The sequence below is a fragment of the Leptosomus discolor genome, chromosome 12, assembly GCF_034619465.1.
Source record: "Leptosomus discolor isolate bLepDis1 chromosome 12, bLepDis1.hap2, whole genome shotgun sequence".
Lineage (NCBI taxonomy): Eukaryota > Metazoa > Chordata > Aves > Leptosomiformes > Leptosomidae > Leptosomus > Leptosomus discolor.
In genome coordinates this window covers 19,191,709-19,215,251 of record NC_141402.1, presented here as the reverse complement: position 1 = coordinate 19,215,251, position 23,543 = coordinate 19,191,709, and the positions used below count along the sequence as shown (strand labels likewise).

At 37.2% G+C, this 23,543-nt stretch overlaps 1 protein-coding gene across 1 annotated transcript in view; it reads right to left on the bottom strand.

Annotated features, from left to right (window-relative positions):
* DNAJC24 (DnaJ heat shock protein family (Hsp40) member C24) overlaps window positions 1–23,543 on the bottom strand; it is a 34,650-nt gene that overhangs the window by 8,643 nt on the left and 2,464 nt on the right. Inside the window, exon 2 of the mRNA XM_009951579.2 lies at window positions 1,578–1,716. Within this exon, the coding sequence (XP_009949881.1) occupies window positions 1,578–1,716 (139 nt within the window). The remainder of the gene's footprint in view (window positions 1–1,577; window positions 1,717–23,543) is intronic.

The following is a 23,543-nucleotide window of genomic DNA, read 5'->3' as shown; positions in this document are numbered from 1 at the left end:
AATGTTTTCACAAAGTAACTTACTAGATCTTGATGTAGCTCTACTTCACTGGATTAACCTGACCTGAGCAAAATGGAACTTCGTAGTCTCTATTTAAGCTTCAGGTAAAACTCACCAGATATATGTAAGATTTCTAACTTAATCCCCAATATTTCCTTGTTCCTGTGCATGTACAACTTGTGAAAAAGGAAGACACAGCTGATACTACAACGCAGTAGTACAAGAGGAGGAGAGCACTAGGTAGCAGAAATTCCTGTTCTGGCATCACATTCAGGCATTAAAAAAAATATGTTTGACATGAAAAATTTATGTAAGCTTGATCTTAATACTGTTTACATTACAAATTAGCACAAGATCCAATTTTTTTAAATTCTTTTAAAATATTTATTCAACAATTCCGTTTCCACCCCTCTACCCTCTTTTCCAAAACCCACACAAAGTCTGAAATACGAGATTATTTAACTGGAGAATTCATACCGGGTATGTACAATTATATATCACTCTCTTTATCCTGCAGTGATGCATATCTGCCAGAATGACTAAGCCTTTGTCTCTCTAAGTTCTGGTATCCGCAGCGGCAGGGGAGTTAAAAAATCAGCACAAGAGAGAAAGGTCTGATGGTGTGCCAATGTACAATGGAAGAGAATTCAATAACAAGCTGCAGAGACAGTGGGCTTTTATCAGACACATTCAAAAGTGGTGGTGGCTACACGTCAATGCTGGACCAGAGTGTGTTACTGCAGAGTGCGACTGAGTGTTTTCCCCACAGGCAATACACTATTATTGACTCCCCCCATTAACATGTAGGGTGGATATACATTTATTGAAGGTTCTAATGGAAGGCTGAGGGACTCCTATCCTGAGGCCAGAGCAGAAAGACAGCCTATCACTTCATGTAATGGTAGCCCATGTGTGACAGACCTGACCTACATTTCCCCCCTTTCTTTCTCACAACAGCCTGTCACTGGTTTAAGAAGCTATTTTCTGAGAGGTATAAAAAGAAATGCATGCTAGAACTGCCTAGTTAATGTGTTATATTGGAATATTATTTATAAACCTGCTTTAAAAAGACCAGTTTAGACTACGGATGAATTATGAAAGCTACCATAACACACACACACACAACCAAAAAGAATGTGCCTTAATGATTCTGAAGGGCTTATAAACACACGCTGAACACCAGGTATAAATGGATTAATACCTATGTCTTAATACCTATGTCTAAGACACTGCAACAAAATGTAGCGTAAGACTTAAAATTAAGAATGCTTAATGAAGCTGCCTTAATAAATTAAAAAGGGCTAAGGTCTGTAATGAGTAAAAATTTCATATTAATTCAAATTATTAAGAATAACGCCACCTAATGTTTTGTTGGAAGTAATTCAATGTTTTCACTAGCTAATGTATGTGTAGCAAAAGCTATAAATAATATATCCACGTCTGAAAGTAGGACAAGAGTGAAAGAAACATTTGGTTCAGCAATAAACAGCATTTTAAAATACCATCTAACTACCACTCCCAGACCCTGCTTATTTAAAGAGCTGCTGCCACTACGGCACTCCTTGGCAGGAACCTACCACGCTGCTGCAGGTCATACTCTTTTTTTGTCTCTTCGTTCCCTAGAATTTTCCACGCTTGATCAATTTCAATGAACCTCTGCACGCGCTCCTCCACTTCTCCTGCTGGCACATCTGCCTTCTGTTTGTCTGGATGATACTGCCAATCAAAAAAAAAAAAAAAAAAAGATAGATAAAAAAATTGAGGGGAGTGGAAGTGAGGAGGGTGGAAGAGGAGCAATCAATAATGCATTTGATATTCAGTTAAAAGGACAGAGAAAAGGAGAAGGTCTGAGCTAAGGTGCCAAAGGAAGGGAGACAACGATGCTGGGCACAGGAGAAAACTGCCAATTTAATTAGACCACTGAAATGGCAACAAAACCACCAGTGGCACACATGTCACCATGAGCACCGACGGCATTTTCTGGATAATTTGCTGATGGAATCATTGGTCTTATGGACAATTTACCTAGAGAGAACGACTACCACAAACAGAAATAGGTACATGCAGAGGACCACAACACAGGGACAAGAGGAGGTGCTGTAGGTGCTAGCAGCTCTCATAGTATTACCCACAGCTGATTTAAACAATACCCCACCGTTTAGTTAAGGCTGTTAGAGAAACTGAATGCTGTATTACACGTACCTAGCTTTTTTTGTTATTTAAATGGTAGACAGAATATACATGATCAAATATAATTTATAATACATGTAATTCTACTTTTGAAAATATGCCTCAACATCTTTAATTTCTTCCAGTTCAGTGAATCAATAGCCCTTCCAAATATTTAAAGTCATGGATCACTGGCTACAAAATTGTGTCATTTTAGTTAAGAAATGGTTATTCAAGGACATGGCTGCAAGAAATCCCACATTAAATAGGCAATAATAATTAAAATGGTATTACGTTTTCTTCACCATTTGTACTGCAGGTTTTGAACAGAGCATTCTGACTTTCTTCGGTTCAAATGTCTACTGAAAAAAAAAAAGGAACCCTCAAAGCTCCATCTTCCTGTAGCTTTAATTCATCTCCAGTCACCTCTTTTTTTTGATATTTTAAATTGCTCAGTATAAGCAAAGGACCAACAGGAAACAGCATTTAAGATGAGATCATTACAACATAATCAGACCCATCAGCTGTTAATCGTGTTTGTTACAAATCCGGACGTCCCTTATTCTGGAGCTTTAACTTCTGCCCTTTACACCAACATCCACTGGGGCACTGAAACACACAGCAGATTTTAACACTTAGAACACCTGTTCTACAAGTGTTTGAGCAGATTTCTGATTAACTGAATCCCTTTTGGTTTAGTTTATAATTGATTTTGGAAAGGAAAGAAACGAATACTAGTATCATGTGTGCTTCATAAAATCCCAAATTTGAAAGGACCACTTCTACTGGAGTCTGTTTGCTCCCTGACGTACCTATCTGTCGTTTGCACTGATGGGTTTTACCTGGATAAATCTCCTGTACGACAAGAGAATGTAAATAAGAGCAAAATATTAAGCTCTTGACCTCAAGTTTTCACAGGTATTCTTGCATATACAGAGGAGTGTACCTGCAGCCAGCCTCAAGTATGCAGTCTGTACACAAATGTGTATTTTTGTTCCACCACATGGGTAAGCACACTTGAAGCCATCTCTGCATTCCAGACTGAGGACTAGCTTGCAACTTGCTGAAAATATGGCTGAAGCACAGTTGCGATCCATAAAGGTTTCTCTCTTAAGAGATCCCTTTTTTATCTCCCCAATGGAAGATGACAAAATTCTACAGCACAAACAAATAAATAAATACTTCATCATTCCATTTAGTCATTGTATTCTAACTAGCTAATTAGATAATGAGTAACTATACCTTTATTTGGTAGGCACTAAATTCACTGTTCTGTCGGCATGCATCGTGTTGTGCTGTAAAAGCTATTTACATGTATAATTAGTTTTCAAATCAGTTTTTCTGAAACCTTAGCTTTTCCAATGCATTTCAATTTTAATAGCGTTCTTAACATTGGCGGTTGATTGTATACCACATTTGTGAAAGGTCATTTAAAAAAATAATCTATGCTCAATAAGCATACAAGGCAAAACAGTCAGATCACATTAAAGGCTTACATGGTTTCCTTTTAGCAATGTTATTTATTTTAACAATTATATTTGAGGTATGCATCAAGAAGCTATTCCTCAAATCAGTATTCTCTCTCAAAATGCTATGTCATTATTTTAAAATATTTCAGATGTTACAGGTAAAAATTTGGACCTACTCCAAATATTGTAGGGTTAATTACAATACCTAAAAAGAGAGTTATATGACTGCTGTATATTTGAGTCCATTTGGATGATACTCTAAGCATTCTCCTACAAGCTTACACCCAAAAGGATGTAAAGACCTATCCAAGGAATATTATACCAGACTTAACACCACTGAAACTCAACTAGATTTGAACAGCACTGCCAACAACTGTTGCTCATGTTGTTATGTGTTTGGACTGGCCACAAGACCACACCTTCTCAGATCAGTTTCTTACAGACACATGAAAACATTGCTGACCAATTGCCCAAAACAGCACCAAGAATATTGGCTTCTCTCCTGCCAAGAAGGCCAAGAAGACACCCCCACAAAATTGGTCACACTTCTCCTTTGCTACACCAAGACTTTGCCTGACAAAAATAATTTTGGGCTATACTGGAAGTAGCCGGTGAAAAACAGTAAACCACAAATGTCACAGAAGTACTTTGGAAAAATAATCATCACTGCAGAAAAGGCTCTTCTGTTCATTTCTTGAATAATGCAGAAAATTCATTATTCTTCAGGTTTATCATTTAGCTTTTATCTTCTTTCCTATACATTTGGAAAACTTAGTATTTGTAGCACGTGCAGTTTTTATATTTGAAACTCTACAATTTCATGTAACTAATAAGTACATTGTAGGGGATCTACTAATTAAAAAAACTAATTAATACATATCCATTTTGGTCTCCGTGCTTTCTGAAACTATTTGCTCCTTCCTCTGTTGGGCTTGTTCCTCTATTACCATGTGATGCCTTTAGCAGTCTACACCTACACTATGAAAAATCCTCAAACTTGTGCTCTCCAATCCTTCTTTTTTCCCTCCAGTGACTCCATTTAATCTGAATTTGTGATGTACCTGTTCCCACTGACTCCCTTTTCCTACTCTCCAGCTTGCTGATCAAAATCCAAGCACACCACTCTGTAGCAAAACCCCACTCTTGATTCAGCTGCCCATACACTTCTCTGTGGTCTCTGAGAGAACAAGTGAGGTGTCCTCCCTCCAGCTGTTTCAGACCCTCTTCAGCCAGCTCAGACACCAACCACAGAGGACACCTTACCAAAGCTTCAGCTGAACCACTAAAGGCTCGTGTTTAACTAAAGTGGTCCCACTAAAGCACAGAGAGAGTACAAGCTGAAGTTTAGAGAGAGTGTCCTTCATCCATACTTCAGCCGTTAATCAACCATACACTTTTTTTGCTATCTTCCCTCACTGGTCACCATATTCTTGCTTCTCATTCCCCTCCCTCTCCAGCATACCCTTCAGAGGAGCTGCCCCAACAGAGCCAGGGGTTCGGTTTTGTTTTGAGGGAGGTGAAATAGGATGTAATGTACATTTCTGATCTCCTCCTCTTTTCCCATTCAGCCTTATTTCTGGGTTAATCTCAGCTGCAACTGTGTACTAGCTCCGTAATGAAAACGGACAAGCCCTACTCGACCTTTTTCTACTCGACCTATCGCCTTCTACTCAAACGCAACTACTGTTCATCTCTCCCTCTATGCATTCAGTTGTAAGTTCTTACTCAAAGTGTTAGAGCCACCCAACATCTCCCCAGTATCACTTCCCGGAACTTGTGCAAGTTATCTTCGTGTCATTCGCACCTACCACCCAAGCACTATTTTCAGCTCTGTTACTGCACTTAAGAGTGTACTTAAACCTTTCCGGCTGCATGTGTGTAACGTTTTAAAGAAGCAATAATTCCATAAAAATAGCTTTTCGCTGAGCATTCATCTTGATTTTTGAACACAGTAATAATTTTTACTAACATGTTACTACTTAACAGGAGTACTACTTAGTATTATAAAAACAATAAAAGATATTTTCCTGAGTCTGACAGAGGGATAGGAGAAGGAAGAAGGTTAGAGATGTGAGCCCCGTCTAGTTTGCCTTTTTTATACCTCTACTGGAAGTAATTTGCTAACTTCTTTCCATTACTAAAGGCTGTCTGGAATTTGTATCACTTTACAGCATACGATTCTTTGTAATGAGTGTGAATGTTAAAAAATAAACTGAGTGATAACGGAAATATATTAGTTCATCTGTTAACCATCAGGGGAGCAAGCAGTATCGCATGTATGTGTAAGGTGGTGGGTTTTTTTTTTTACAGTTATCTTAAACATCACATTGTCATCGTATTTCTTGAGGAGTCTGGCTCTTGGTGTAAGGGTTAATTTTTTATTTTTTTTTTTTAGGGTTTGTTTTAGTCTTTACAATCACTAAGAAAAAACTGAAAAAGCACAAATATTGAAGTCCAAAGCGCAGCTGAAAAACACACTTTAAGAATTATCTGTTGGAGACTTGGTGAAATTTTTAGTGCTCCAGGGAAACAAAAGAAAAATCAGGCTAACACAGACCTCATGCTCTTTTCAATTACAGCATCACTATTATACCTTTCTAAAACAACTGTATTGAACTGTCTTAAGTTTAATATACATCAGACTGTACTTTTCAGCAGTTTGGGTACAGTGGGGAACAGCATATCACCTGGCAAACACACTGAAACACAGATACAGGTTCAGTTCATAGTTATGAAAGTATCCAAAAATTTAGTTTTCATGGAATATCCTAGTTTAGATAAATTAATTCTATTTCAATATGCTAATCTATTGCTTTGATACCTACTACAGAATTAAGAACAAGCAAATGAGCAAACTTTTTCTGAGACAGAAAAAAGGTGTTAATGTTGTTGCATTCACTCTGAAAATTACTTGAGTTCCATCACATATTTTATTTACACAGTGATATTTTTATTTCTACAGTGTACCACACACATGGTTTTCATCCACAGGGTTTGTATAAGAATTTGGAACACATTACACCACATTCAGCTGCTATGTTCTTTATTTCTGGCTACTTACACTCCATGAAGTTTGGTCCCTTCTGCACTTTAAGAATTGCAGAATTAATCCCTGGACTTTAATCCCTGGAAGTTAATAAAACCCATTTGGTGAAGAACTGTAATGGTATCACAGCTCAACCACCATACCAACGGACCTAAAGAACTCTCACACCCCAAGATGAGAAACTACGATAGCTGGTTGTGCTTTGGTTGAGCAAACCAAACAACACAGAGATGACACGCCAAGGTCCCTATCCTCCTAACACTTCTACCAGTTGCTTAACTTTATGCAGTAAATGAAATAGAGTTGATTGATTTTAATCAAATCCAAATTAGCAAGCAGAAAACATCTAGTTAAATCAATTTAATGTCTTATTGGTGCCCATGAATTTATTTTTCCAAAGAAATTTACAGCACACAGTGAGAATCAACTTAATACAACTTCCTGGCAGGGGAGGGGTGAGGCACAGAGGCAGAGGTTTTACACTAAACTTGTGATCTCTTGCTGAACTGTGGAATACACGAGAACTAAACCACTTAACATAGTCAAACTTTTACTCGTAACTACTTTTTTGCATGACAAATTGAAAAGACCGATTATGTAGAAAAGGTAAGAAAAAAGCACTATTCCTGCTTATTTATTACTCGATACATTACCACAGTTCTTTTGTCCAGTGTATAAGGGGTATTCACTTTAAAAACCAAAGATGCACCATATCCCTGATTCCATACATCAAAACAGACTTCTTTATTTTCTACAAAAAATACTATTTCCTCCCAATTTTTATTTAAGTTATGAAAAAGCGCTTTCATTTACTACTACATATTTCACAGGTAACTGTAAAAAAAATCTCTCCCCCCTGAAATTACACAGCTTTTAATTAAGCTTATTTCAAGTGTAAACTTTCTGTTTTTTCTGACTGAGGAAAATGAAGTAGATCAGCCCTAAATTTTTTCCAGGGTTGACATAAGGAGTACTCTCCACTGTCTATAGCTTTGTCTTTCCGACTTTCCAATATTTCATGCAAAGCAGTCAGACATTTGGAGAAATCTTTAGCAGCAAATAAAAAGTAATACAAAAAGGATGAACCAGATGTAGCTGCATTAAATCTTGACCATCTCTCCTGAAACAATTTCAGAGAAATATTTTCAGACTTTTTCATTTTTATTATACATCTTTCAGATTTTGTTTTTCATAAGGGAAACCATTATTAAGGTTCTAAAATTAAAAAATAAAGACAGACCTAGAACAGTGATGAAACCATTAGATCTGAAAAATTTAAAAATTGGGACTATTCTGGACTTACTATCATGAGTCATAAAGTGACCACTAAGCAGTTAGTACCATCAACAGCTACGGCGCAGTACATTTCTAAACTATCAGATTTAAAGATTTTAAACTCTGAAGTTTCCTACAGTCTCATGGAATCACCTTGCTAAATTAAACTGACAAGTTTAGACAAGTCTTGAATTCCTGCTTTATTTCAATAGGGAATGTGCACCTATTTTTTGAGAAGGGGTATATTTAAAGCTAGAGACGTGCCCCAAGTTCCTGAGTAAATAGAGTAGGAAGATTTTAACAGGGGATTACTTACATGCGTTCAAGTACTCGTGCTTTTGTAGGAACTACATCTAATGACTAAATCTAAGCTGTAAATACAAGTCAGTAACAGACTATTAACATCGTAGATTAATTTATATCTCTTATCATCCTCTCCCTTTCTCCACACTAGTAGCTATGACAGTTTTATAGCATGACAGTATTTGTTTCATGTAATGCAGCTAGGACAAAGATTTCCAGCAAAGTATAAATTATCTTTGGTTTTGGTCACAGTAAAAGTAACAGGAAGCCACAGTGTTCACGACCTATACTCCAACTACAACACCTCCTGGAATTTGTAAAAAGATCTGTATTTATATTAAAAAATAAGCAGTGGTGAGAGACACTCAGCAATGGTCAGGGAAGAGAAATTCAACCCAAACTTCACAAACAGAGTACTGCTCTGTATCTGGTGAAGATACCATTTTTGATGAATGACAGAATTGAATTAAAATCGGGAACAGAGGAGGTAAAAGTCATGAAACTGATAAACAAAGGGTTGGTTGGATTAACATTGCAAAAGCGAAAGTCACCATGGATAAGCACAGGCTAGAATGTGATAACAGCAGCCCACATCAATGACATCCATCTCCGCTGGTAGGAGAGTTAGATGAATGACAGCAAGCGGGCACAAGAGTTGGATATTACGCTGTTCGGAAGAGAGAAAGAGTGAGGAGGGGGGAAATATTGGAAGCAGCTGCATGAAGAGAGAAACACAAGTCATTATTTTCAAACAACACTGCCAGACTCATGGCTGGGAATCCAACAGAATGAGACTTTGACTCCTTCCTGGAATTGCAGAGATTAATACCAAGCATTTTTAAAAATCCCATTATCAGTATTTGGAGGGGTTCAATCTACTTATTCTTGCATCAAAAGCTCAATATTGAAGAGGCAATATATTCACATTGCAGGGCAGAATTCTCTCTCAGAGTCAATGTATGACAGTTTATTTGGTTAATAAGTCTAAACTATTATTTTATTTTTTCCATATTATATAATAAAATAAGTTAAAATTCTTTTAAAGACAAAATGGCATAAGCAAGCAGAACAGAAAGCCTAACACAAACAGTCTGGGTGTATACAAAGTTTAGCAACAAACAAGCGTGTTGCACTAAGACAAAACGCACAAATCGTTACCAGTACGTCCCTTGCAATATAACGAAGTGCATCCTTTTAACAAAACAAGAACAAAATGCAGGAGTTCACATGAACACAGAAATATCAAAATTGGAAACGATGTTTAAAAACATTTCTCATGCTTTATGCAACATTTATACATTATCAACTGTAAGTGTTATTATCTACAGGTTAAGCTAATGAGGTCAGGAGAAAAACTGTCAAGTGTTCTCATCTGACAGAAGTATTCATAGGTCCACGCAAATTTGTCTGTAGAATACAGAGCTCTTCATAACACTTCACATCATATTAAAAGAAAGCTGCAGGACAGTCAACATTAAGAAGAAAAATATTAACCAGCTATTTCCTATTTAATTTCCAATTGCAGCCTGAATTCTTGTTACATTTCCCTGCCTTTAAAAAAAATAAAATCTGAGTAAATTTAATGCCAGGCTGTTCTTCAGAGAAAGTCCTTTGCCCCTGCTTACAATACATGTAGTAAATACCAGTTTTTACTGGGACTTGCCAATAAATCTCACCCCCTGACACAGAGTGTCTGTTCATACTCAGTTTTTGGCCGCTCTGCCACAAATGCCAACAAAGGGACCAATTAATGAAAACTTTCTTGATACATTCCCAGTGGATGAATGTCTGCCTTGCAGAAGGTACCTTGACAACATTCATCTCACACAGGCCAAATGGTTGCTCTGTGGTAGCAATTAAGACACCACCAGCCTTGGCTAGATTTAAACCAACAACCAAATCTGTGTAATCTGACCAAATGTTCATAGAAATCTGGAGAAATTAACAGCTAAACAAGGGCTGGATTGGGTCATATAATTGCATCCGTTTCTCTAGTTATCTACAGACCACATGGATACATTTTTATTAGAAAGAAATGACAATTCTTAAAACAAGATTCCTTAATCTGGCCACATGACCACAATGTTTAAGCCACGTCTACAAATACCTAGGAAATCAACAACTATTCTAAATCATTTCAAGAATCAAAGTAATATAGTAGGCTGACACTGTCTGTATTTGTACTCCATTTTTCTCTCTCCACAAAAATCTGCTGTTCAGTCTTCATATTCCCATAGTTTTGGAATCAAGTTTGGACAATTAAGCTTAGCGCAGCACCCCTCCTCCTTCTACAGTTACATTTGGAAACAGAAGAATTTTGTTGCTTTGATCCAGAAATGCCTAGCAAAGTCTCTTCCCACAGACTGTGACCATGAGAGTCTAGTGTGACAGCTGGTGGAAAAACCTTGCAAAGTTCATACTGACTTCAGGTTTTTGACAAAGGGTACCCTTCCTGAAATTTCTGTCCTCAGGCAATTTAAAGAGTGAGACCTCGTGATCGTTTTCACAAAACTAGGCATTCTGCTTCTATTGGTCTCAAGGCTCAACAAATTTATGTTTAGAACTATCCAAGTCGTGTATCTGAAATACACGACTAAGCTTAAGCTAACATGGTATAGGAGAGGGGGTTCCCCTCACCACCCTGCACCGCAGCAAAACAGCAGATTCCTGGTTCCATACCATGTCATTGTAAGGCTTGTAGCAATATTTTAAATCAAATTATGCAGTATGTATTGAAAGTTCCAGATCAGCTGATAAAGCACCAAAATATAAAGCTAAACAGTCTCCCTGCTGGACACAGCACAAAACCCGAACCATACAATGCAGGTACAACACTCCAGGAGCTATATAGTTACATTTAACGTTAACACTTTTGCTAATTTTACATACATTGTCACACTGAACACTTTAAACCACAAATCTCTATCAGCATGTAACAGAATTAACACACATATTTGGTATTACCTACACCATGTATCCCACATCTACATTTGATCAATCAAGCACACTGACTCCAAATGATCATTTACTCCAGTCATGGGCAAGATCTACAGATGAGAATCTACGCAGACTAGTGTTATGCTTTCGGGCTGAACTCTTTTTTCTTGCAGAATCCATCCTGTGATGGATTTAAATCAGAACACAGACTGAATTATAAAAATCAGTTATTAAACCGGAATTTGAATTTTTGGACCACTAAAGTTAAGAAAAGCACATTTTAGCCACCTGTGCTGGTCAAGAAAAACAAAGGTGGCAAACATGCACTTGGCCCCCACCCTGTGGCACTCACTGAAAGGTCACAGAAAGAAGCCATTTTCCAACTTCACCAGCTGAACTCATTAAATTAGAACAGGTTGAAAAACAACACTGAAGTATTTTACAAAAATTTAAGTGATTTATTCCATAAAAGTGTTCTAAACCAGGAAGTGGTTTATTTCAGTAAACCCAAGAACTTTAAACTGCAGGAGAAAATGAATTCATTTTGAAAAAATGTTTGTTTTAAACGTGTGAACATTAAACTTTTCTTCTATCATGGGTGGAGGGATAATTTCTGAATGAACAGAATGAATTAATTACCAATATATTGATACAAATAAGTGTGAAAAAACCTAGTTACCAGTAACTAAGTAATTCTGGCAGTACTACCTTGCTAGTGCTTTTCAATTCAAAACTACTTAATTTTCAATTGAACAACTATTACAAACAAATACGCAACAGAAAACCATTTAGGGTGGTACTTTAAAGCGCTGTGGTGCTACGTGCTCTTAACTTCAAACAATTTTGCTTGCCATTTTATCACATGAGCCATCAGGAAATCTTACTGCCCTAGTATTTCTTTCTCACTACTCCGAAAATCAGGAAGAAAAACTACCTGAATTTTATTTAAAAAAGCTACTTCATCTATTGTCGTAATTTGTAGATCACATAAAAGATGAGCTAAACAAACAAAAGGCTACATGATTTTTAAGAGCAAGACTTGTACAAAACACAGGCTTGATACTTTGATATCTGCTCCTTCTATGAAGTATTAGGTATCTCAAGCTTTCCCCAAGTTTACTGTGGAAAGTAAAGTTTTTCAGCAATGAAGATTTTTCACTGGAACTATGCTGAAATAGTCTTTTTCATCTTTTCTACAGGCCTGTTTTGCACATAAAGGCCTTGTATAGGAGCCACCCTGAAACAGCATTACACTCTGGGCTCTGTAGCCTGCATGGTTCATCAGGTACTAATTAAATAGCATGTTCTGTCAACACTTTCTTGCTCTTTTATTAATTGATCATCCTGCCCAACTAATACAATGCAATACCACTTCCAAACTCCTTGAGATCCTTTACCTGTGAGAAACAAGGTTGGAGGTTTTTTCTCTTCATAAGGGTCACAGGGTAACTGCACTTGTCTAAGGTCCAGAGTGACAATAACACCACTATGCTGAAAGGTTAATTATGTTCCTACTAACATTCCCGTGAGCCTACGTTTGGTTTTTATCTAAGAACAAAACAAAAAAGAAAGAGTAAACACAAGCAAAAACCCATACTTCATTAGATTTAGAAACAGTAACAGCTTATGAAAAAGTCAAGGCTGCAAAACTAAACTCACTCACCATTAACAGAATATTTCTCATCAGAATATTTGCAGTTAATATTATCAGTGTTAGATAATATGTATCAGAAAATAAGTCATGAATATTGTGCAGAAACTACAGCATGCTAATCCCACCTATGTATACAAGGGTCCAAACAACAACTGCCCTTACAGTCACATACAGTCAGAATCACCATAAATCAGCATTTAATAAAAACTGTAAGAAATAAAATACATGTTTTCTCCATTTATTACACTGCACTAAAGATTGCAGAAGATAAAACAAACGACAAAGCAGCTGCCAAATACAACGCACTGCTGCCACCTAATGCTTACTAGAAGGTTAGATCAAAAACATTTTATTGTTTCTCTGCACTACACTAGCATGCTGAAAAATGGAGACCAAAGCACATAAAGTTTTATTGGTTTTAAATATCTGCTTCACATTTCCTCCCCTACAGGCTTTCTAATTTGAACTGATGTGATCCTTTCTTGTACACAAAGACTCTAACAGGCGAGATGTACGTTCAGTGGGCTCAATATGGGACTCATATTTCATCTGCAAAAATATCAGGAATGTAATACATGCATTGCAGTAGGATACTCACATGAAGAAGCTACTACATTCACTAGATCAGGTCCCCACACTTGTTTACATTTTTCTAAGCTACCTCCTGTTAAGTAACTAGCACAACTCAGTATTGAAAGCTTCACATGGCAAGTATTTGGAAAAAAAAAAAAAAAAAAAAAGACGCGAGGGTTTATGTTAAAACAGCACAAAATTACTTCGAAGGTGCTTTTCTTATTTCAGTGATTTTTCAAAGCACCCTCTCTGAAGTGTGAAACTTGTTCACTTCCATGAAAAGAATGATTCCAGGTCTTAAACTTGCCTTCCTTAGCCCACAATCAATCTTTTCAACATGTTCACTCAGTTGGCAGAAGTTAGGAGGGAACATCGAAGTAGCCTGCTTTTTCCACTTGCAAAGAGGAGAAACAGAAAGTGAAGAGTTCCTTGTGACATTCAATCTTTTCATATAGAGATTTAAACTCCCCCAAAGGACGTCTATCCAAAGCCAGCTGGACAAAAGAGCAAGGAATTTATCTTCTTGATTCATTACTTCAATCCATCTCTTCTTCCTTCCCCCCCCCCCAAACACAAACAATCTTTAAGCTTTTTAACAACTTCAGCCTTCTCCTACCTGATCTTGTTATCTGCTTTGACACCGAGTCCAGCCTCCACTGTGCTTCTCCTGGATGATTCTTACTCATAGGAATTGTTCCTCATTTGAGGAAAAATAAGAGATGACAGTTTCATTTCCCTTCCAGTCTCTTATACCTTATCCTTTCCATGACGTTTTTCTAATATCACTCAGTGATCAACTAGCTGGTGAAAACTGTGTCCATTCTTGTCCTTTTTTTCCTCCTTACAATCTGGTATAATCAGAAATTGTTATGCAAGTATCAATCTGAGCTTCCCACACGATATTCAATTGCTTGCATGTTTTACACACATTATTAATCTTTTCCACACCTTCAGGCCAGAGAGAACCACTGCTACACACAACATCCTGCACAGCAGATCTTCAACTTCACTTGAGACAAAGAACCACCACCAGAATAGAAATATTTCAGGTGATATTATTGGTGCTATAGCCGGTACTGTAAGGAAACATTTGCTGTGACTTAAGGTATTTGTACCAAAGCATCATGAAGACTGCACATAAGAGAAAAAGGAATTTTCCAAAAACATTTTAGTTATTCACCATCCAGTGACTAATTTTGAAAGAAAACACCCACAGACAACCCAACTCGCTTTCTTTTAAAAACAGCCAGAATAAAATAAATGTTAGGACTAAATGTAGACAGCAATATGCAACAGTTATGCAGACCACATAACTGGCATTCACTAATAGCTGCACAGTAAAACCACAGAGGATGATACTGTCAATCAAGTGCTGCAAATTCTTGAAAGTTACTAAGAACTCTAAAGTGAAATTAAAATAAAATCATAAATAAAAAAATAAATTACACTGTCATAAACATTAATTTGCATATTGGTTTTGGGGTTTTTTTATCCTGCTTAAACTTCCTCAAGCTTCTCTCTGATTAAGCCAAGAATTTCACCACAACATCTTCTTTCACATTTAAACCACACAGGTTGATAACCTTGATTTCTGACCAGGGTTTTGAATGGTTCTATTATTCACTGGAAAATCTTAATCTTTTGTCAAGTTGGGCATGATTCTGAGCTGAGTGTCATCTGAAAAATCTGACTAGAGATCTGCTTTTCCTCCTCTATACTTAGGGTCTGCTGCCAAAATTCCCATCTTTTGTTTTATATATTTAACTGCAGGATTGCCATTGTAAATCTCATGATACTTTTCTAAAAGTAAATTTCAACTTCCATGGAAATAGTTGCTTTCAGTTTCACGCTACTTGTAAAAATCCTGTGATTGCAGAGCTGATCTTACACTAAGTAGTAATTTCTAATGAAAAATACTTTATTCTCTGCAGCAAGTTATTAAAAGTCTAAAGATTACATCACATATGACTGGAATCCTTTTCTAATGCAATTGCTTTTATCATGATACTGTCTTATCACAATACTACTATTTTGACCTTACACTTACTAGTCTGAACTACTGACAGCGAGTTTCTTCTTTGTTCAAGGTAACGCTCCACAAATCTACTTTAAAGCACTCCATCTCTCCATGCAAAAACCAGTAATTGCAGATTCCTGTTTGAAAACTTTCTCAAGATAAGAAAGACAACCTATTACACTGGCAAGGGAAATGGACTAAATTTCTGCAGCAGCAATAACTAGTCCATCTTACAGAAACCCAAGTAACAAACCCTTAGTCCTTTCACCCCCAAATCCCCAGTCTCTGGAAAGATCTAACCCCATTAGATTGAGAAGAGTCCAAAAAACCAGCAAGTAATTACCTCACATAAGTTTCATACTAAATATCCACACTTCTCATTCTTTTCAGCTCTTCAACAAACTTAACACTAAAATGAAATGTAAAAGTTGCAGTTCCAAGTGATAAAAAGAAAATCAACCGTTGCATAAATAAGAAGCAAAGATTAATTTAGCTAACGGAGGTATGAAAATGAGGAGAGGAAACAGAACCTATGGTGACCAAAAAGTACATCTTTAGAAACAGCTTCTCTTTCATTTTCTTCTGCTTCCATGGCTCCTTATTTCCTGAACAGCCACTCAAGAGCCTCAAAAGCTACTTAAAAAAGTCTTTTGGAAACTATACTATACAGCAGGAGTAGACAAAGCAATAAAAAAACCCCACCAGAAACTAGCACAGGAAAGGAGGAAAGAAATGAAACATCTTAAAATTTACAGGAGTATAAAGGTAAAAATAAAAATATAAAGGGAATTTTAAAAGCTCCTTTTAAATTTCTGGCCCCTAGACTAACAATTTATGCTGTTAAATATACCTTCAATGATGTTCTGTTGTTTAGGTGTAATTTAATGTGGCCCTAGTCATATAATAATGCCCGTTACACAAATGGTTAGGAAACTTTAGTTTTGGCAAATGCTATTTTCATGGGAAAGCAAACCCCAGAATTCTGTACTGTATTATGAAGAAAAAAACAAAAAACCAAAAAAAACAAAACCCCCCCAAACAAACAGAACCAACACCACCAGGGTTGCTTAAACTACTGAAAAAAGAGGCATGAACGTTTCCAGGTGACACGTACATCGGTGGATGAAGGAAACCCCACAGGATGCTATTTCCTGGCGGAGTAACATCTGGCAGAAGGGCAGGGAGAGGCAGTTCGGGGCTGTAGGCTTCAGCTGGCACCGTAACTGGCAAGACAAATACCCTTCTGCAGGCTGAGCAAGTCAACTACTTTGATACTCCACGATTCCCTAAGAACTACTGAGCTCAAAGCACAGCTTTTTGTGTTGTCATCCCTCACTCCCTCGTCTTGTCCCTGCCGCAGCCCACACGACTGTCACTAACACAGTATTCCAAACCAAAGTATACCCCTAGTTTTCAAATTCATTTGCAATACCTAAAAGCAGACACTTTAAGAGGTCAGACCTAACTGCAATGAAAAATAATCAAAGTCCCTAAGGCTCTTCAGCTGCAGAAGTCACTGTGGAAAGTAGTCCTTGAAGAATAGAGGACTTCTTTTTTAAAAAAAAAAAAAATTATTAGTGACCATAACTGTAACACTTCCAGAACACTTCAAAAGTTGCAGATGGGTTTGGTTTTTTTTGCTTTCTTGAAAATATTTCTTTCAGCTTTCACTATCTCTAGGAGCAATATAGAATCTCTACACTACTTGAAGCAATTCATGATCTCAAAGTAACAGGTCAGGCCCTAGTCAAATTATAATTTTTAAAATAGACGTGAAAAGCTAAATATTAACAGTATTTAGCATTCTGTTTTGAAAAAAATTTGGGTGCAAAACCCATGAAGAAACCACCTGCCTTCTATGAGGCAGCTCAATTTGAGAGATACACGGTACACTGAATCCACACAAAAAGAAGCACCACAGCCTGTTGTACAGACAATAATTTAACATCTTACCCAATGCCAAGTAGGTCTAAAGCATCTTAAGAAGTTTCAGCCCCTAAAATCAGAGGCTATGAAGTATGTTACGATTACAGCACTCCATTTCAGAGATAACACACCGGTATTAAAAACCAAAACAATGAAAAAACCACAACAGAAAAAAAGCCCCAAACATGTCAGCATTCACTTATTTCAAAATCTCACAGCCATAGTGACAAAACAATTCCAAACATAATCCGTAGAATCACATAAACATTGCATCTACGTAAACATTTGGATTGGATTTACTCACACTGATGGCTCAAAGCATGCATTCGTATCTGGACCGATCACTGGTTTGGTATTAAATTAGCTTCTAATTTGAGGTTGGTCACAGCTGGCCAACTTCTCCATTTGCAGTAAGGAAACAACTTTGACTTTGAGTTACTGTGTCCTCAGAACTACTAAAAGGACATACTTTACAGATGACTCAAGGAAAACATGTGACAATAGAATACTCTGCTCATTTGACAGAATTGATTACTGAGCTTTTTGTCACTGATATTTAATAAGCATTCTGTATGGACCATCTTAGCCTTTACAGAACCTCCCCATTTTAGGAAGGAATAGTCAAGAGACAGAGATGAAAAGGTAAAGTCATCACCTAGGACAGATCAGCAACTGCAGAGGAATAATCCAAGGTTTTCATTGCTTGAGTTTCAATAGCAACACTTACAGAAGCCATAGTTACATTGAGAGAATCCTACCAAGCCCATACTTTGCATTGCTCTTCTGTAGCAGTAGGAACTAATACTGGATTGCTGGCATGCTCTGACAGAAGGTTAAGTACCTCTTGAAAGAGAAACTCTTGTTCAGCCTCTCCTCAACACCTAATTAGTTACTATTTAATGTTATGTCAAGAAAAGAAAAATGTTTAGCTAAGACACTGCTCTGAAAACTCATTCTTCTTCACCTTCTTGACCATGGACATTCTTAGGTCATAAATCCAAGCAAGAGAGACTGTGAATGGTTTTGGTATTGTTAATTTATTTGGAATAACAATGAAGGGTCAAGTTTTTGAAGTATCTGACTATTGACTTTTCAGCCTTAAAGCATTATTTTTAGCATTCTGTCATTTAATTTTCAGTGTTTATCCAAATGACTGGCAGACTACAACGAAAAAGCTGAACCTTCTTACTACAATAATACAAGCGATCTACAAAGTGTCCTACAAGACAGCCCTTCAGGTATAAGAATTCGCTTCTGCATTAAATCCGTTCAAATGAGCTCAAGTCGGCCGAGCATTCGGGCTCATTGGGAGATGAGAAAGCGTTCATGACGTAGAGGCACGGAAAAGACAGAGGGTGGTACAGTTATGTCATTCAGATTGTGATTTTCAGACTCTAAAGCAGTTAAAGATGAAGGAAAGAAGGACACAGCGAATATTTATAAGTATGGAACACCTTTCACAAAAGGTCTATCAAAGACAGTGTGGATTCTACTTTCAATATATTGTTAGGATTAATAACTTACATAACCAGTGTACAAAACGTTCAAGAGGCATCAGATTCCTCTCCGGAGCATAAATGACAATGGAAGGCCACACACACATTAGCTGAATCTCACATTTCAGTTGCCAGAATTGCCTATTCTGTTCTTATATATGTACCTTAAAACCACAGAGGATGAAGTATCAGAAGCTGCTCATCATAACAAACTATGGATAATAGCCCAGTAAAACAGATTAAATTTAGAAATAATTTTCTAAACTAATATGACTTTCACAACTGGCTGAAATACCTGGATAAGCAATATATTACTTACTCGCTGGCTTATTCTGTGATGCTTTGGGTTTTCTCATATTCTATATAACAGTTAAAAACAAGTTTCTGCTATAGGAATGTTCACACCATCCACTTGTTAAAAGTCACCTACGTCTTTAAGAAACAATATAAAAAAAAATAATCACACATTACAAAGTAATAAGACGTGAGACATCACCCCATACAAACCGAGACAGGGACACCCACCTCTAATAAAGGAGTACTACAGACTACACACCACTACTCTCATATTCCCCTTTTCCTACTATGACACCTTACGACATCCTTTTTCTCTTCACCTACATCCCCAACCTCTCTTCCCCCATCCCTCCTGCAAGTCAAGATGCCTTTCTCACCTGTTCTTCTACCAGATGTGTCTGGAGCATGCCTTCCAGCTGGTTGCTGACCAACCAGAGTTAATCACTGCATTCCATTTGATTAGCCTAATTAGGTAGAACACATGCTCCCATTGGCCAGTTACACTAACAAGAGCATGTAAGGCCCAAGGCCCAACTGCCACCAGCATTACAGCCTCCCCCAGTTCCAAATGAGCAAGCAGCTCTGGCTCAGAGGCGGCAGCCTGTATCGCTGTATGCGGCAGCACCACCCATCTCCAGAACGTTTGGCTTTTAAGTACCATCTTGACACAACGAATCTGTGGTGCTGTTCAGATCGACAAAGTTCCTATTACTGCAACATGATCATTGCCAGGGTAAACACTAGTGCTTCACACCTACTACTTACTATCATAATGATCCCTTCTGGTGTAAAAAAACCCAAGCAAACAACAAACTAAACCAACCACCACCACGAAAACAAACAGGTGGATGAATCAAAAAAAGGCTCTCAGAGCTTAAACAGCAGCAGGGACATCAACATGATCGTGATCTGGCTAATCAAGTGTTTGAACTACTGACTTCTGTAACACTGAGGCTCATTATACACTACATAAACTAATAACCAATTTTTCAAGTCCCAACTTGAAAATATGCCCCCTTGTATTTTATTAAGGTCATAAGTAGTAAATCAGATGAAAAGAACAGCTCAAAATAAAAGTACCCAGAGTGTCAAAACACTAGTTCCTCGTATTAAACTTAATGGCTTATATTGCTCTGTGTTGCAATTATGTTAACTTCAGACAAGCTACAAGCAGGCTGCATTGACCTTGTTCTGTTTACGCTGTCAAATTACAAAAACAATTTTCTACAAGTTAGCTGAAACTAGAGTTAGCTGAGCATGATGATCTGTTAAGTCTCTCTAACAAGTATGCTGCTTGTTAGAGAACAAACAAACAAGAAAATCCCACAAAAACTATTAAAAAAGGAATACACACACTGCATAATTTTCATTACGAAAAGCATTATTATGAGGCTTCTGACACAAAGCTCAAAGTATTTTAATTTTAAAGGTTTAAATTCTCAATTTCAACTCAGCATGAAAAGAAGTTCCTCAGTAGGCAAGTGCTTTCAGGAGCAACACTGAATTTATTTTGGAACAAACAAACTAACACAACAATCATGGAAGCAGATCTTTAACTTTACACAAACACACTCCGCATTTCCTGTGATTGCAGAATTTAGATGTGCACATAAATCTGGTAAGATACAACAGGCTTTTTTTCTCTCCAGAAAGACAGATGTCTTTCCTCTACAAAAGCTCAAGGGAACAATCTCGTCTCAAAGTTATTTTACTTCATTAAACTAAATTTCTATTAATGTCCTTTTTTATTGTTGCTGAGAGTCATTCTCACCTATGCCTGATGCTCTCCGCTTTCAAATTTTCCACTCGTTCGAACAGATTAAGTGATCACCTTAACACTTTGTTTGTATTTCTATACACACACCACCCCTTCTGATAAAAAGATAATCTTTGTAACACTGTGTGTTAAATGGTACATTTTATTTCCTTACCACATTAAAAATAAGAGCTTCCTGCATACTCCCTGCTCAAATTACATGGATTTTCTTTAAGATTAGAGCACACATTGTAACAGCAGCATATAATTTTCCTGCACAATAATTTTTTTTCCAGTTGAAAGGTATCCTATAATATCATCAGCATCAACAGGAACAGACGCCCGATTTTCAGCTAGACAAAGCTTATGCGTTTGGTGACTTTACTCCCTGTAAAAAGCAGTTTTCCAATCTAGAGCAGCTACATGAAAATTTGAAAACAATCTGGCAACTCATTCTTTAACCACAAAGTGCTAGACCAAAAGGAGATGTAAAAATTGTGCCAATAATTTCCTGGTGTAATTCCTTTCCCCCAATATCCTATTTTTGTTACGCTCATTTCATCCCCTGTTAGTTTTATACACATGCAGAAATGGAACATAAGCACTGTCCTTCCTAAAAGCTATGGATTCCTTGAAAAACTAAGTATAGAGCATAAAAAACTGTTTATCTGTTTAGGAAACCTTGTTAAAACTATGGTGTATGTAACTGTGGATAAAAAGGCTACGTGTATCCCAAATAACTCAAAACAATCAGCATGTTCCAAAGACAGAAGATTAAAGGCCAAACTCCTACTACTCAGACAACGCATTAATTCTCCAAATTCGTTGTGATTCCTTTCAGAGTACGGAAACTGCAGATCATCTGTGCTTCAGCAAGCACTTCAGCATAAACTCGTAACAGCCAATCAAGGAACCTTTGCAGTGAGCTATGCTGGTTACAAAATACACGTTTCTGTTTCTTTTTTCTCTCAGAATTACTGGCTGAAGCTCTGTGCTAGAGAAGACACAGGAATATGACCCAGCATACTTGAAACTTGGTTTTGTTTTAAAAATAAGCTATTCATAAAATTGCCAACGTCACACACATCTTGTGCCCAAAAGTCTGTCATCTTCAGCTGCTACTGACTGTTACGATAATAAAGTATTGAGACAATCCAGGCAGAGTCACATAAGTACACAAGAATGTAAAAGAAATAAACTTAAGTTTCATTAAGTTCAAGGAAATTCTATAAATATGAACTTTTACCTAAATACTTCAAAGGCGAGATGGAAAAATATTAATGATTAAAAAAAAAAAATCACTACTTTTGGGCCAAACCTGTGCTCTTTTCTGTGTCAAATTAATACTATTCCTAAAGACGGAATTGGCATTATCTGTAGTAAAATAATTCACTTAAAACATACGTTGTGACCTGACCAAATGAAAAAGGTAAGCACAGCAAAGCAAAATATGCCGAAATCTTAAGTAAGCTCTAGTAGGGTGCACGTGCACAGTTTTATTTGTTATGGGTTATTCATGTTTTCCATCATCAATTTGTTAGAATTGACACAAACAATTTATATTTTAAAATTTAATCAGTTTTAAGCTAAATTGCTCTTATGACATCATTCTTACAAACCTACAATTCAACCATTTTTAACTGCGTACTACTTTGTATTATTAAGGCCAGTCCTGAGATTTAACTACAAATATAGTTATCTTTTGGATGACATATGGCAAGATCTCCAACTCTTTCTAGCTTTGGAAATTTACATCTGCCTGTTCATTCAAGACGCTAAGCATACATGTGTTGACAAACAGAAAAATAGCAGATGGCAAAAAGCAAATGCTCAGCACGAAGCACTGGGGATCATTTGAAGAAGGCTTGGACTCAGACGTTTGCTGGTTTTATTTTAACAGCAGAATAATTTTTAAAAATAAATTCCACCATCTATTATGCCTGATGCTGTGATCAGAATATTCAAGATCACAGAGTGAACGCCATCTTAATTGCAATTGGTATCCAAGATGCAAGTTGCTTTATAAACTTTTGAATTTTAAGGTAAGTAGCACAGTACAATTCTAGGAGGTTAACTTCTGCTGCTACACATAAGCCAGAAAACTTTCTGCACTGACCATCTATCTTGTCATGAAGTCTTCTAACGGGCAACACACAGCCGTGCTCATGTGTGCTCCAACTAGCTTCTACACCAGAGTCACTGTGACAACTGACTACTACCACGGCACATAATAACACCTGTACGTAGACCTGTTCTCTGCCCCTACTACTGCTACTATTTGTACCACCACTACCTCCCACAACAGCTTTAGAAAACAGAAAAGAGCACCTTGTCAGTTAGAGGTGTGACGCTACCAAGAGCTCTGGGGGCAAACAGGGAGTTACTTCATTCAAGCAGAGCACAACAGGTAAATGAGAGGTCCATCCACCGCTGTGCTTTTTACTAACGATGAGCAGCAGATGCCCAGGGAATTGTATCAGGACAGGACAAACATGCAACTCCTCCCTTATCTATTCCACCAACACTCAGCACAGCTCGTGGATTTCTGAATCAGAGCATTTTCTTTGGTTTAACATGCCACGGCAGACTTTTCTTTTGTGAACGTCTCACAGCTTTTTCACCCAC